At 50.6% G+C, this 16,213-nt stretch overlaps 1 protein-coding gene across 2 annotated transcripts in view; it reads right to left on the reverse strand.

Moving 5' to 3' along the window:
* The window catches only part of KCNH2 (potassium voltage-gated channel subfamily H member 2), a 78,238-nt gene that overhangs the window by 35,227 nt on the left and 26,798 nt on the right, over window positions 1-16,213 (reverse strand). The window contains exons 3-5 of one of the 2 annotated variants that reach the window (XM_035129765.2): window positions 10,590-10,754; window positions 8,983-9,420; window positions 6,928-7,142 (exon numbers count right to left, since the gene is read on the reverse strand). In XM_035129765.2, the coding sequence (XP_034985656.1) occupies window positions 6,928-7,142; window positions 8,983-9,420; window positions 10,590-10,754 (818 nt within the window). Of the gene's footprint in view, window positions 1-6,927; window positions 7,146-8,982; window positions 9,421-10,589; window positions 10,755-16,213 lie in introns of both variants that reach the window. The other variant, XM_060280462.1, reaches the window with a different exon arrangement.

Below are 16,213 nucleotides of genomic sequence, written 5' to 3' on the forward strand. Positions count from 1 at the left end.
CAGGGCGTCGCTCTTCCTCCACCCTCCCCGGAGTCTCCGTGGGGGCTGAACCTGCCCCCTTCGTCCCGCAAAGCAGGGGCTCCGCTCTGCTGCCGCCAAAGAAATAAAGTAAGGCTCTAGTCCTCGTTGTTCCTGTTTGAAACAGGAGCATCGGAAGCTGCCTTTTGCTAGTCCAACTAAGCCAGTGCTGTATGCACAGGCTGGCAGGGGATCTTAGGCGTAGTCAGAAACGGGACGTTCCCAGCCCCCCCCCTGGAGTCTGGAGGTGCCGGGGGGTCTAAGGGGGGAACCTTCCACATGTCAAGCTGGACCACTGAGCTACAGGCCCCGGATGACCCCCCCCCACCCAACCACCGTATGCACTTCAATTAAGCAAGGAGGGAGGGGGCAGCTGCAGTATGGAGGGGATTAGGAGCCTGGAGAGACGCCCTGGAGCTGGGGAGGCGAGGAGGGGGCTTGTTAAGCCCCTCTCCCCTTCCCTCTCCCCTACAACTTGCCGTCCTCATTGCCACTGCTCCACCCTGAAGTGGCACAAAATCATAGGACACCCCAAAGGCCATCTAGACCAGCCCCCTGCAATGCAGGAGTCACGGGCCACGGCTGAATAATTCCTGACAGAGGGCCACCCAACCTCTGCTTAAAACCTCCATGAACCGTCTCATCGTAGAATCGGAAGTGACACCCCAAAGGCCATCTAGTCCAACCCCCTGCAACACAGGCATTGCAGCCACGGGGAACCACATTGTGCCTTTCCAGTCTCAACCTCCCCCCACCTGGAACTAGGCCAGAGACCCTTCCGGCAGCGAGCAGAATCAGGGAAGAGCCTCAAGGCCCAGGTGTGCCTCCGCGGGGCAGAGGGCACCTGGAGCGGAAACTCGGCTCTGTCCGGCATCCTCTTCTCCCAGGGACTGAATGCCTCCAAGAACCTGGTAATCCAGGCAGACTGCCGCTGGGCCTGGAGGCTCCATAAGAGCATCAGGAGAGCTGCTGGATCAGGTCTGCCCAGTTCAGCCTTCTCTTGTCACCGGCGCCAAGCAGATGCCCATTATGGGAAACACTCAAGCAGGATTTGAACACAGGACCATCATCTCCCTTCCTGTGGCTTCCAGCAACTAACATTCAGAAGCATTGCTGCCTCTGACCGCCACAACCCCTTGCAGCGCAGGACTCACAGATTCGGTGCCTTCCACCATCCCTGTCTCCTGTGGGGGGGAGTTCCACAGTTTAACTCTGCATTGCATCTTCCTTTCTTTCCTCTGCCCTGGATCTCCTGGCATTCAGCTTCACAGGATGTTCAGGACTACTAGCGTTTGGAGAGAGGGAGGGAAACTCTCCTCTCTCTGCTTCCTCCACGCCAGGCATCATCTTAAAATACCTCCATCAAATCCCCCTTAATCACCTTTTCCCAAATGTGCCAACCTTTCTTTGGAGGGGAGTTGCTTTAATTACCAACCTGTTCCTTCCTCTCTGCCCATCCTCATCTGAGTGCAGGTACTCAGGGGAGCTGAGCCCGGGAGGCCCTGGCAGGATGCCACCCTCATCAGGCCAATGTGCACAGAGCTGTTGATGGATCCATCTCTGGCTGCCGCGAGGGGGGGGGAGCGTTGGGGCAGGCGGGCGGACGCACACTTTTGCAAGTACACCACAGCCCCTCCCCACAGAAAGTGGCCTCATTCTGTCCAGACAAGTTCTGCAGGGGGGGGGGGAGGGAGCCAGGACCCTGGGAGGGGCTAGAGGAAGGGTGCTGGGGGGGAGGCAAGGGGGTGAGGAAGAGAGATGGACCTTCCGATGGGATTTTGCATCCTCTCACTCACAACCCTCTGATGGGGGGGGGCAGCTTCCTCCTCCTCTTTGCCCTTATCAATGTGGAAGTGGTTGGGGCAATCCAGTTAGATGGGCGGGGAATAATAATAATAATAATAATAATAATAATAATAATAATAATAATAGTGAGATGGGCAACTTCCCCCTAAATGTTTTCATTGTTTATTAATTATAACTATTATTCTATTTATTTGTAGATCAGTGGTTAGAGCGTCTCCTTTGCATGCAAGATCTTGGGTCAGCAAGGCTTACTGGCCATGAGCCGGATCACTCCTGCAGAGATCGTCTGTGGGCCAGAGCGGCACAGTGCTGTTGGATTTTTTGAATAGTCAAGTTACTTTAGAGCCGGTCTAATGTAAATACTGTCTGTTTAAGAGAAACAGGTCCAGGTGATTTCTGTTAATTGCCCACAGGCGTGGGCTCTGCTTCTTGTATATAAGGCTCTGCCAGAAAGCCTTCTGTATCTCTTAGTTAGATCTTTCAGTTTGATTCAACTCTAAGTAGATCACTCTCTCAGTTGTTCTCAGTTTCAGAGATTCCAAGTTGAATCTTACTAAGAGAGACTCTCAGTTTAAGAGATTCCTTAGTTGAATCTTAGTATGAGAGTTGTTTAGTTATAATGCTAGTTTGCTGTTAATTCTTGGGTAGTTTAATGGGAGTTTTGTGGGAGTTTGTGGGAGGTTTGGAATGTGGGAGAAAGCATTTATCTTTAGTTTAAAGTTTAAAGATTCAGTTTGTTTTTCAGTTAAAGAAACCCAACCGTTTGTATTTTCATCTGCATACTTTTACAAGTGTGCAGCTAGTAAGGGGTTTCATATAAGGGAAATAATACCCTACGCTCTTGGTGGTGTTTTCTTAGCCAGGTCAACTTCTGACTGCGTATACTCTGCGTGAAGAGTACTTTAAAGGGTCGCTGGAAACTGGGATATATGATTTAGATTAAGCAGGTTTCAATACCCAGTTTTCTACCAATATTTTTCTTATTATATATATATTTTCCAATAAGTGCGACGCCAGAAATCGCGCCTGCGCAGAAGCTCATACCAATAACAAACTTAGTTGGTCTCTAAGGTGCTACTGGACCATTTTTAATTTTTACTTTAGAAAGACGTTTACCTAACCACCAGTATCTGCGCAGAAAAAGTGTGTGGACAGACGGTAGCCTCTAATATTATGGCATCTTCAGGTAAGGCTGGGAAAGAGGATCCTAACTTAGAGCCTGAATGGGACTAAAGTCCCACCCCACCCCACCCAGCACAGAAACTGTCCCTCGGATCCAGCCAGGATCCCTGCGCAGATTCACAGCCCGCAGGAGGAGGAGGAGGAGGCCCTTCCGCAGAGAAGCTTGAGCCAAGCTCCATTGGGCTCTCTGGGTCACTTGCTTCAAGCAGATTCCTTTTATTTCAGATTGAGCTCCCTGTCACTCCACTAAGACCTGCCCTCCCCTCCTTCCGCCTTCCTCCTCATGGCCTGGAGATCCTCAGAGGAGCCCGGCAGCTGCAGGAAGGATGTGGGGGGAGCGGGAGGCTCATATTTTACAGGGAAGGTTCTTGCAAGCGAGACAGAGGGAGAAAACATCTATAAATCCCGCCAAGCAATTTAATATGGTTCCCCCTCTCCGGCCGCAGATCTTTCCTCCATCAATTTCCCGGAAGGAGAGGGGTGTGCTTTTTTTGAAGGACACTCTTATTTCCCTCGTCCCTCGGAAAAGCAGGGGCAAGAGAGGCACTCTGCACGGGGCCCAGACACCCCTGCGCCCTCGGCCCAGGGAGCAGACACCTGGGAAGCCCTGGCTTTGAGCCTGGGACAAGAGACACCTCACCCTGTGCGAAAGGAGCGTGTGATGACCTCACCCTTGGCGGGAGGTCTGCAAAATCTCATGCAGGGGGTGTGTGGAAGGCAGGGGTGCAAGGAAGAGGCAGGCGTGGGAGGGGGGGCTCCACCGGGCTCTCCCCAGTTCCGCCACACCCAGCTCCCTGCAACCAGAGAGAGGCAGGAAGGAAATCAAAGAACTGTAGAGTTGGGAGGGATCCCAGGGTCATCTAGTCCAACCCTCTGCAAGGCAGGAATCCCAACTACAGCATCTGTGAGAGATCGGCCCAGTAGACCTGAAGGAGCGTCTCCACCCCCATCGTTCAGCCTGGACACCAAGGTCCAGCTCCAAGGGCCTTCTGGCGGTTCCCTCCCTGCGAAAAGTGAGGTTACAGGGAACCAGGCAGAGGGCCTTCTCGGTGGTGGTGCCCTCCCTGTGGAACGCCTTCCTATCAGAAGTCAAGGAAATAAACAACTATCTGACTTTTAGAAGACATCTGAAGGCAGCCCTGTTTAGGGAATTTTTTAATGTTTGATCTTTTATCGCATTTAATATTCTGTTGGGAGCTGCCTAGAGTGGCTGGGGAATCCCAGCCAGATCGGTAGGGTATAAATGAATTATTATTATTATTATTATTATTATTATTAGCCACCGGACCTTTGCCTGACCATCTCAAATGGAGGAGAGTCCTCCCCCTTGTGATGGCTCTTGCTGTCAGAAAGTCCTTCCTGATGTGCAGAATTAGCAAGACTGACTAGCAGGATTCGGAACCAGGGGGAAACAAGGTTCCAAAAAGACTAGAGTAAATTTGTGGACTATATGGAAAAGAACTGTAGAAGTTTAAAGACACTTGCAGGATTGAAATAAATCCTACGAATTGACTTTAAATGGATGGAATAAAGGAACTGCGAGATAAGAGTTGAAAAGAAAACCAAATGAGGGGAGGGAGGGCAGTCAAGCTCGGCAGAGCATTGAGAATGAGAGATTTGGAAAGAATTGTTAAAAAGATAATTGTGTGTGTGGTATTTGTTTTTTGAATGTTTGTTTTGTTTATCATTTTTTGTGTGTTTATTTGGAAAACTCAATAAATTGCTTTAAAAAAAAGAAAAGAAAGTCCTTCCTGATGTTTAGTCGGAGTCTCCTTTCTTGCAACTTGGAGCCATGTGTTCGGATCCTGCCCTCTGGAAAGGGCAACAGAAAAGAAGCTTGCTCTCCCCTTCAGATATCTGAAGGTGGCTCTTCTCCAGACTAAACTTTGCTAAATCCTCTGGGGGCCAGACTCTTTCTCCCAGCCGCAAAGGAAGCCCCCCCTCCCCGCTGCTCTCCACATTGCCCCTAATCCAGAGCGTGTCCCGCAAGGGCAGAGGAGGCACCCAGAGATCTTGGGAGGGGGGGGGAGAAGAGTCATCTGCTGCAGGAAGGGGGGAGGACGACTCCCTCATCACATGCACACACAACACCCCCACCTGCAGCCAAGCCAACTCTGACACCCCCAATATGGCTATGAAGAAGAGACAGCAGAAGGGAAGGATGCAGAGGAAGGTGCAGGTGGGCTTGCAGAAGTCAGGGAAAACTGGGGGGGGGAGAGAAGCAGAGGGGCAATTGCCCCCTCCTATTTCCCAGCTACTAAAGTACCTAAGCTATGGTTTTCCCAGTAGTGATGTATGGAAGTGAGAGCTGGACCACAAAGAAGGCTGATCGCCGAAGAATTGATGCTTTTGAATTATGGTGCTGGAGGAGACTCTTGAGAGTCCCATGGAGTGGAAGAAGATCAAACCTATCCATTCTGAAGGAAATCAGCCCTGAGTGCTCCCTGGAAGGACAGATCCTGAAGCTGAGGCTCCAATACTTTGGCCACCTCATGAGAAGAGAAGAATCCTTGGAAAAGACCCTGATGTTGGGAAAGATTGAGGGCACTAGGAGAAGGGGACGACAGAGGACAAGATGGTTGGACAGTGTTCCTGAAGCTACGAACATGAGTTTGACCAAACTGCGGGAGGCAGTAGAAGACGGGAGTGCCTGGCGTGCTCTGGTCCATGGGGTCACGAAGAGTCGGACACGACTAAACGACTAAACAACAACAAGTACCTAGGAATAGCCTGTCAGATCAAGTCAGTGGCTCACCTGTTCCAGCATCCTGTTCCCAATGTGGTCAAATACTCCTAAGAACCTCAGAGTCCAGATAGACTGCCCCTGGGTCTGGAGGTTCCACAAGAACATCAGATGAGCCTGGCTGAAAGCAAAGGGGGTCCATCCAGTCCTGTTCTCACAGTGACCAACCAGAAGCTCCAGCCGGAAACCCGCAAGCAGGATTCAAGCACAAGAGCAACTCTCCCCTCCTGGGAGTTTTCCAGCAGTGGAGGCAGAGCAGAGCCATCCTGGCTAGGAGCCCTCCATAGCCCTCTCTCTCCCCCTCTTTTCCAAGTCGTTCAGGTTGGTGGCCATCTCTGCCTCATGTGGCAGGGAGTTCCACAGTTTAACACTCAGACACAGAAAGGAAGAGCAGAACCTGGGAGAGAAACACTCCAGTGCTTGGAACGCCTTTTCTCGCAGAGGATACCCAAGCACATGCCATCTCCCTTCCAAATGCCCAAGGATTACTTGGGATGCAGGGGCCCAATCCAGCCAGGGGGCCTTTCGCTGAAGTGCCATGGACCCTTCAGCGTAGGTAGGGCCTGCAATCATTTCGAATTATGATTTTACTTATTTGCATTAATTGCTTTGATTAATTTGTTGCAGCTGTCTGCCTTATTTTACTGTCTTTGATAGTACGGTGCTTAGATTTCCCCCTTTGCTGTTGTGATTATTGCGAGCTCGACGTTTGTTGCAGGAAAAGCAGAATACAAATCGTAGAATAGCAGAGCTGGAAGGGATCCCAAAGGTCATCGAGGGCACCCCCCAGGAATGCAGCAATATTAAATCCAGATAAAATGCAATAAAAACGAATGATGCTTTCATCTCTTCCTCCGCAGCCTCTATGGGGAGAGGCCCAAGCTTGGCTACAGAATCAAAAATCATAGAGAGGCACCCCCCCCAAGGGTCATCAAGTCCAACTGCCTGCAATGCAGAACTATTAAATCAAAATCAATTGTAATAAATAGCTAATAAACAGCCTGTCCCTTCTCTGAGACAGCTGCTGGGCCCTCTGGCCACTTCGGCCGGCCAATGCCAGGCCACACCTGTGTGTCTCTGGCCACACTTGACCACCATCTCCAGGTCTTTCCAGCCCTCTCCGGCCGCCTTGGCCTCTCCCCACTGCCCCCACCCAGAGTCCCGCTCACCCAGCCTACCTGGGTGACCTTCTCCGTAACGTTGTGGGTGCGGTCCTTGAGCTTGCTGGAGGCGATGATCTCCTTCTCGTTGGAGGGCGACGTCAGGAAGGCCTCCGCCTTGAAGTCCACAAAGTTGAGGGTGATCTGGGGGATCTTGCTGATGGCCCGGTAGCGGATCAGGTCCGAGTCGGAGGTGGAGTTCAACAGGTGGCTGCGGACGTTGTTCATCGCGCCTGCTGGGGACACACAGGTGAGGTGGGAAACCCCCAACGCGCTTGCCGGCCTCCCCCTCCATCTCTCCGGACCCCACATTGGAGCCTCTTCAACTAGCCTGCCTCATATCCGAGTCGCAGTCTCGACTGAGCCTCCAGGGAGACGGGCAGGGACTCTCCAACACTCCAGCAACGCTCCCCCTAGAAGGGACCGTCCCCTAAGGACTGGATCAGGCCCAAGGGGACCCACTGAGTGCAGCCTCCTGCTCTCAAAGGGGTCACTCAGTTGCCCCCATGGAAAACCCACAAGCAGGATTTGAGCACACGAGCAACACTCTCCCCTCCTGCGGTTTCCAGAAACTGACATTCAGGGTCTAACCATCCTGGATACCAACAGCCCTCTCCTCCTCTGCCAAATCCTCTTTCAAAGCCATTCCAGCTGGTGGCCATCACTGCCTCCTGTGGGAGGGAGTTCCAGAGGTTAACTCTGGCAACATTTGAGAAAAAACATCTTAAACCCTTTGCAATTTACTTTTTGTGCCATGTATTGCTAGCGAAAGCACAAACAACTGTTTGTGCATTAAATCTGCTTAATATATACCTGAAGGAGCATCTCTACCCCATCGTCCAGCCTGGACACTGAGGTCCAGCACCGAGGGCCTTCTTGCGGTTCCCTCCCTGCGAGAAGTGAGGTTACAGGGAACCAGGCAGAGGGCCTTCTCGGTGGTGGCATCCACCCTGTGGAACGCCTTCCTATCAGGTGTCAAGAAATAAAAAACTACCGGTATCAGACTTTTAGAAGACATCTGAAGGCAGCCCTGTTTAGGGAAGTTTTTAATGTTTGAAGTTTTATTCTGTTTTTAGTGTTCTGTTAGGAGCTGCCCAGAGTGGCTGAGGAAACCCAGCCAGATGGGTGGGGTATAAATAATAAAATTATTATTAGTAGTAGTAGTAGCGGTAGTAGTAGTAAGGTAAAGGTAAAGGGACCCCTTACCATTAGATCCAGTCGTGACCGACTCTGGGGTTGCGGCGCTCATCTCGCGTCATGTGGCCAGCATGACAAAGCCGCTTCTGGCGAACCAGAGCAGCGCACGGAAACGCCGTTTACCTTCCCGCTGTAGTGGTACCTATTTATCTACTTGCACTTTGACGTGCTTTCGAACTGCTAGGTTGGCAGGAGCTGGGACCAAGCAACGGGAGCTCACCCTGTCACGGGGATTCAAACCGCCAACCTTCTGATCGGCAAGCCCTAGCCTCTGTAGTTTAACCCACAGCGCCACCCATGCCCCCATTATTATTATTATTAGTAGTAGTAGTAATAAAATGTTCAATCTAAATTCCTGCCTTGCAGGGGGGTGGATTAGATGACTTTTCAGGTCCCTTCCAACTCTACAGCTCTAGGATTCTACTAATTGTGCATTTCAGTATATATATTTAGTTAAATATACTGATTGTGTTGGGGTGCCGACTTGGGCCCCAGATCATGGGGGCCCAGTGACGCCGACATCATGTGACCTCATGGCCCTGGAAGTGGGGGCCCTGAGAGGCCTCAGGCGCTGCTTCCAAGGCCCCCCCAAGGCCTCAGACGGGAAGTCATGCCCAAGACCCTGCAGATGGGTGCTGAGCACCTTTTTTGTGGGTGCCCGGGCCCCCAGGGCCCCTGGAGTTGGGACCAGTGGGCTGTGTATGTTGAACATCTTGTGAGCGCTCTAATTTGCACTATGGAGATTCCATGCCGACTGCGTTGAAGGACTCTGGCAGCCCACATAGTCGGAGAAACTGGACCGCCCTGACTCTGCCGTGGGACCCGAAGGGCAGGCAACATATTGAGCCCTCCCCAGCTCCTCTTCCTTCTCCCTACCTGTGCTGGCATGGCGGCTGTGCCCCCGTCCCTTCTCTCCCTCGCCCTTCATGGCCTCAATGTCGTCCACAGAGGAGGCTCGGCGCACACTGTAGAAGCTCTCCCGGGAGCGGGTGCGAGTCAGGCTGCAGTTGGAGAAGGAGGCGTCCAGGTTGAGGCGGGTCTTCTCGGCCCGGGGGGAGGAGTGGGTGACGGGTGGCTCTGAGGCCCCACCCCCTTCACGCTCCATCAGTGCCTGCCTGTCCTCCGGCTCCCCGCACCCCAGGCAGTTGTTGTCCAGCGAGGAGGTGACCTCGTCCAGCGCCACCGACTCGCTGCTCTGCTTGCAGAAGTCCACCACCACCACCGCCTCGTCCGGGTCATCCTGCGGGAGAGACTGCTTGCTGCCCGCCAGAGCCAGCAGCGCCGGAAGCTTCAGGCGGAAGGACTTGCCCCGACCTGGAAAGGGTTAAAAGTTGGGGGGGAGGTGTTAGGGGCTGCCCCCTCCTAGAGAGAAAGGGAGGCCCCCTCCCAACTCACCCTGGATGAGTTGCAAGCCTTCCCAGAGGGCACCTGAGAAATTCCCCATCAAGAGATTCTTCAGCTGGGATTCAGGCATTGCCTTGGGTTGGACTAGATGTTCACTGGGGGTCCCTTCCAACTCAACCATTCTAGATTCTAGTCCTTACCACTGAATTTGAAAAGGATCTAGGAGTCTTGATAGACCACAAACTTGACATGAGTCAACAGTGTGATGCAGCAGCTAAAAAAGCCAATGCAATTCTGGGCTGCATCAATAGGAGTATAGCATCTAGATCTAGGGAAGTAATAGTACCACTGTATTCTGCTCTGCTCAGACCTCACCTGGAGTACTGTGTCCAGTTCTGGGCACCACAGTTCAAGAAGGATACTGACAAGCTGGAACGTGTCCAGAGGAGGGCAACCAAAATGGTCAAAGGCCTGGAAACGATGCCTTATGAGGAACGGCTTAGGGAGCTGGGTATGTTTAGCCTGGAGAAGAGAAGGTGATATGATAGCCATGTTCAAATATATAAAAGGATGTCATATAGAGGAGGGAGAAAGGTTGTTTTCTGCTGCTCCAGAGAAGCACCTAAACATTAGAAAGAACTTCCTGACAGTAAGAGCTGTTCGGCAGTGGAATTTGCTACCAAGGAGTGTGGTGGAGTCTCCTTCTTTGGAGGTCTTTAAAGAGAGGCTTGACAGGCATATGTCAAGAATGCTTTGATGGTGTTTCCTGCTTGGCAGGGGGTTGGACTTGATGGCCCTTGTGGTCTCTTCCAACTCTAGGATTCTATGATTAGGAAGAACTTCCTGGCAGTAAGAGCTGTTCGGCAGTGGAATTTGCTACCAAGGAGTGTGGTGGAGTCTCCTTCTTTGGAGGTCTTTAAGCAGAGGCTTGACAGCCATATGTCAAGAATGCTTTGATGGTGTTTCCTGCTTGGCAGGGGGTTGGACTGGATAGCCCTTGTGGTCTCTTCCAACTCTAGGATTCTATGTTCCACCTGCGTACAGGTTGCCTTAGACTAGAGCCTTCTGGGGGTGGGAGGGGAGAGGGGTTGCAGGAGGGTCTCTCTCTCTCACACACACACACACAGGAGCCCCCCTACCTGTGGGCAGCCAGGCGGCTGGGGAGACCCAGTGGTTGGTGTTCTTGACAGGGCTGGTCAAAAGGTCCCTCTCCATCACCACCTCAAAGTTGAGGATGAACATGATGACGGAGCCATCCTCGTTCTTGACTGGCACCACGTCCACCAGGCACAGGAAGCAGCTCCCTGCAGGGTGGGGGGCAAAGGAGCAGAAGAGAAAGGGGGGGGTTAGGTTTCAGGAAGGAAGAGGCAGGGAAGTTTGTAAAATGCTGTGCGGCACCGAGAAAGCAGAGAGAGAGAGAGAGCAGCTCTTCTCCTTCTCTCGAGACAAGAAGCAGAGGCAGACCTAGGGCTCCCTGGCACCCTTGGCAAAGAGTTGTATTTGTGCCCCCTCTCCCCCCCCCCGGTCCCTTCTGTCCTTGGAGCAACATCCAAAACTAACTGGCCGCCCGTCACATTGATTTTGCAACAGGCAACCAGCCTTTTGCAAGGAAGCCGAGATGTCTGGTTGCCCGGTTTGGTGACTGCCATCTCCATCTGGCTGGCTGGCGATGCTGCCATGCCAGTCAGCCGGCTTGCGGGGCAGCGTGGCACCCAAAGAAACGCCTCTATGGGTGCTGCACTGCTTGGTGAATCAACTGATCCGCAAGGTGCCTGGGGGCATTCAGTTGTAGCAACCAAAACACAAGTTTAAGGTGCTGTTTGGCTCCTAGCTTTTAAAAAAATTTTTTTTTAAAAAAAGACTTTCTTTTATTTCAAGTTAAAATATACAAACCGTAACGTAACATAACATAACACAACGTAAACAAAACATAACAAAACATAACCTAACATAACATAACATAATCAAATCTAACTAAATTAAACATAAGCAAACATAACAAAAATAATCCGGTATGACCCAACCTAATTTCCAAGGTTTTGAAAAAATTCAAGAATTCAAAAATAGATCAAAATCAAGCAAACAAGGATAGAAGGAAAAGAAAAAGAAAGGAAAATATGAATAAGAAGCAAGAAAAAAGAAAAAGAAAAAAAAGAAGGGGAAAAAATAATTATAATTTTTAAGAATTTTTTTTTTAAAAAAAAGCTCCTAGCTTTTCTAGCTCAGCTTCTAACACTGCCTTGGAGAGGCCATTAAGAGACCGATATCATGATATGGACTTCAAGCCGGTTTTAGACGATATATTGATATATTGCCCAGTCCTAACGGTCACCAACCTGGAAGGCTTGAAAAAGGGATTAGACAAATTCAGGAAGAAGCAGAAGGCTGGGCCAGGGGAATTGTGGCATACAAGACTTAACATCCGTATACCTATGCTTGGTAATTGTTTTGGAAAATTTCAAAGAAGTTTATAATAACAACACACACACCCCCAACAGATAATAATAGGAAGTGCAGAGTTAAATTGTGGAACTCACAGAGGGGCTTCTGGGGGCCAGTTGCCTTCAGAAATCACAGGGTGGGAGGGAGCTCTTGGGGTCAAATCCTGCTTGCAAGTTTCTCATTGGGCTTGTCCACTGTGAGAACAGGAGGCTGAACTCAATGGGTCACTGGCCTGATCCAGGAGGAGGAGGAGTCCTAGGTTCTTAGGAGGAAAGGGGCAGCTCCACACAGCAATGGCCAGGCAGGAAGAGAGGCTGGGGGGGGGAGGAAGGCCGGGTGGCAAGACATCAAAAGAGGGGCAGCCTCCCCCTCCCCAGTGGACCTCCATCTCCCCCACTGATCCCATGGTTGGTTTGCTTCAAGGTAAAGGAGCACACACACACGCCCCACAAAAGGTGTACAGGGGTACCTTGGTTCTCGAACAGAATCTGTTCCGGAAGTTCGTTCAACTTCCAAAAACATTTGACAACCAAGGCACAGCTTCCGATTGGCTGCAGGAGATCCCTGCACTCAATCGGAAGCCGAGTCGGACGTTTGGCTTCAAAAAAACGTTCACAAACTGGAACACTCACTTCCTGGTTTGCAGTGTTTGGGAGCCAAAACGTTCGAGTCACAAGGTGTTTGAGAACCAAGGTACAACTGTCTTCTTAAATATTTGCATTACTCCAATTCTTTCCTACAGTAAGTTAAATGTAAATAACGGATAGTATAATTAAGAATCTGAGAAATTATAGAAATGGTTTATGAGATAGAATTGCTAAACAGGACTAATAGTGAATCGCAGCAAACAAGGAGTTGAGGAAGTCACAGCACAATGATCAGAACAAATGTTAAGAACTGTGAAATTTTGTGCAATTTTTTTTATTTGTGTGTGTTTTTTTATTTGTATCTTTGCTGTTATTGTTCTGACTGTGTTAAATGTGTTGGAAAAATAATTTAAAAAAAATATTGGGGGGGGGGGAAATACAGTAAGTTGATTCTGAAAGCAGGATTGTGGACAGCCGGCTCCAGGTTGTGTGATGAGTTCATCTATATACACAGCCTCCTGCTTCTCTTGCGTTATGCAAGATGTCATAAGAACCTCAGGAGAGCCCTGCCGTAGCAGCAGGATCAGGCCCCAGGAACCCAGCCAAGTCCAGCCTCCTGTCCACACCACAGCCAAGCAGTCAACCCACCTTGCGGAGGAGCTACGTTGCAAAAGTGTTCCGCTTCCAGCACGCTCTGTTCTTGCAAGGCTCCCCCCAATATTGTCGTGGCAAATTACCAGGGGTGAATATCAGCAGGGGAAGGAGTCCCGCTTCCAGAGCGGGAGTTCAGCCTCAAGGGGTAAGAAGTGATAGACTGAACGGAGGTTTCTCTAACTGGACAGATAAAGCACATTTTCCCACCCAAAGATTCCTGGAAACTGCAGAGCGCTGGAAGCTGTAATTCTCTGGGGGTTCCCAAGATTCTTGGGTGGGTGAGCTTTAAATGCAACTTTCCCCGTTCTTCCAATTTACCTATTTATCCAGATTCTTCATCTGCAATCAGCCCTTTGTCACAGGGTGCTTGGCAAATGATTAAGAATCCACAAAAGCCCACAAAATCCATTAAAACGACAAGAATCAATGGCCACAATCAGGTCTCTCCTCCAAACACCCTCCCAAATAGACAAGTGTTGTTGTTGTTGCTGCTGCTGCTGTTTTTAAAAAAAGATTAAATATTTATAGTAATTGCTTGAAATGTAATGAAACCATTATTTTAAAAGGAGCAATAAAAAAGCAGCCAGCTACTAGAAGATAAGGGAGAGGAAATACAGAAAACAAAAAAATATCTTGAACACGTTGGAAAATAATTGCAGAGAATATTTTTAAATCTCCAGCTCTCCCAAGAGCTGTTTGGGGAGGGGAGTCTCTCCATTTTCTTTAATTTTGCTTCTAAAGGGAAATAACTTCCTTCTCTCGGGGATATAAGAATCCCACTGACTGGACTGGTCCAGCCTGAGAGCTCGCTTCTCATGTCTTGTGTAGAGGAAGATGGAGAAAACTTGCTTTGCATTGCTCTGGAAGGGAGGACCCAAGTGACAAGAAAGGAGCGCTTTTGCTGTGATTTCTGCATTTCAGGGGGGTTGGGCTAGATGATCCCTGAAGGGCCCTTCCAAGTCAGCGAATCTGTGATTCGCCTGAGGTCCTTTAGCAGAGGTTGGATGACTGCCTGCCTGCCTACAATTCTACGATTCCGAACTGATGCCCACAAATCTTATGGAACGCCGTCCGCTCCTGGCACCAAACCTCACTGCGGGAGGAAGAGGGGCCACCACTGACTTGGCAGTGTCCGAGGCGTGGCAGTGCCAGGAACCCAGCGAGTGGGCAGGGCAAGGCCTAATCCAGGCAGCGCTCTTAGCAGCTGCAGCACTAATCCCGCAGGCGTGAGGCTCTGGGCGCTGGGAGCCCCCTCCTCCCCACTCCTCCGCTGGAGGATTATCTGGGAGAAGCTGGCAGAGAGGGTGCCAGGCCCCCCTCCCCAAGGCCCAGGCCTCGCTGCCCGGATACCCACCCCTGCCTGTTACGTGGCAGCAGACTTGTGACATTCCTGCCTCAAAACGTGGTCCCAAGCGGAGAGGAAAGGTGGGGTGCTCCTTCTGTGGGGATAGGGGAATGCAGGGCTCAATCCTGCTCGTCCCCCAGGGGAGGGCAGAGGCCTCTACAGGAATGGCAGGCCGGGGGGGGGGGGAGAGAGAGGAAGGACAGTTGGACTGACCTCATTTCCAAGGGATTTGGAATCTTCCAATCTTCTGGGAATCTGCTTAAAGAGACTCCGAGGCCAACCCTCCCTCCCCGCCCAAGGAGGAGCCCAGGCGGAGCAGCTCAGCCCCAGAGTCAGAACTGTAGAGCTGGAAGGGAACCCCAAGGGTCATCCAAACGAACCCCTGGCAATATAATAATATTATTATTCTATTATATCTGGGCGGCTCCCAACAGAATATTAAAACCCCGATGCAGCCGTCTTTTCCATGGGTTTGTCCAATGCTCTTTTAAAAGCATCAAAGTTGGTGGCCATCCCTCATGGCCTATTGGGACATGATATATCATGAAATGAAGAAGAAGAAGAATGAAGTGGCCTTTCCCAAGAGGCCAGAAGCCTTCCTGCTGGGGATACTGGGCAGTGAAATGCCAAAGAAAGCGTCGACTCTATTTATGTATGTAACTTTAGCAGCAAGAAAGCTGTGCAGAAGGGGAAGGATGAGAGGACACCCTCAAATGGAAGACGGAGAGGGCAAAACTGAGGGCACCAAAAAGAAAGACAAATCAAGATTCTGCCAAGGAGAATTGGGAACTTTTCCTGATCTATTTAAAAAGTAACTTTTCACATGCAAAGTTTGAAGTCTAAGATTTCTACCCTGGCGGGGAGTTTCCCTTCAACAATGTGTAGAATTGTGGCGATGAAAATAATAAATAGATTTTGGGATGGGTTTTTGGAAGGTGCCTGTGCGTGAATTTGCTTGATGTATGGAGGTCAGTGTACGCTGACCAACGCAGTAAGGCTGTGTGCCAATGGCACGAGTATCACAATGACCTTCACAGCCGTTGTAACATGCCCCTTGTTATCACCCGCCTGTTCTGCCCTTGAGGACGTCTTGGATCGTTCTTTGCCCAGCTCCTCCCCTTTGACCTTACCGCCTTGGGTGACCCTGCTGGGAGTACGAGACTCCCCACGGCTTCGCTCATAAGGGACATAGGAATGTGCAAGTCCAATCACCACGACAAAAATAAATAAATAAATTATCTATACCTCGCCTATCTGGCTGGGTTTCCCCAGCCACTCTGGGTGGCTTCCAACAAAATATTAAAAATACAACAAAACATCAGGCATTAAAAACTTCCCTAAAAGTCAGATAGTGCTTTATTTCCTTGACATCCGATGGGAGGGCGTTCCCCGGGGTGGGTGCCACCACCGATAAGGCCCTCTGCCTGGTTCCCTGTAACCTCACTTCTCACAGGGAGGGAACCGCCAGAAGGACCTCAGTGTCTGGGTTGAACGATGGGGGTGGAGATGCTCCTTCAGGTATATTGGGCCAAGGCCGTTTAGGGCTTTAAAGTTCAGCAGCAACACTTTGAATTGTGCTCGGAAACCTACTGGGAGCCAATGTAGGTCTTTCAGGACCAGTGTTATATGGTCTCAGCGGCTGCTCCCAGTCACCAGTCTGGCTGCCACATTCTGGATTAATTGCAGTTTCCGGGTGACAACACCTTCAAAGATAGCCCCACATAAAGCGCGTTGC

This window comes from Zootoca vivipara, chromosome 12, assembly GCF_963506605.1.
Source record: "Zootoca vivipara chromosome 12, rZooViv1.1, whole genome shotgun sequence".
In the NCBI taxonomy this organism is placed as follows: domain Eukaryota; kingdom Metazoa; phylum Chordata; class Lepidosauria; order Squamata; family Lacertidae; genus Zootoca; species Zootoca vivipara.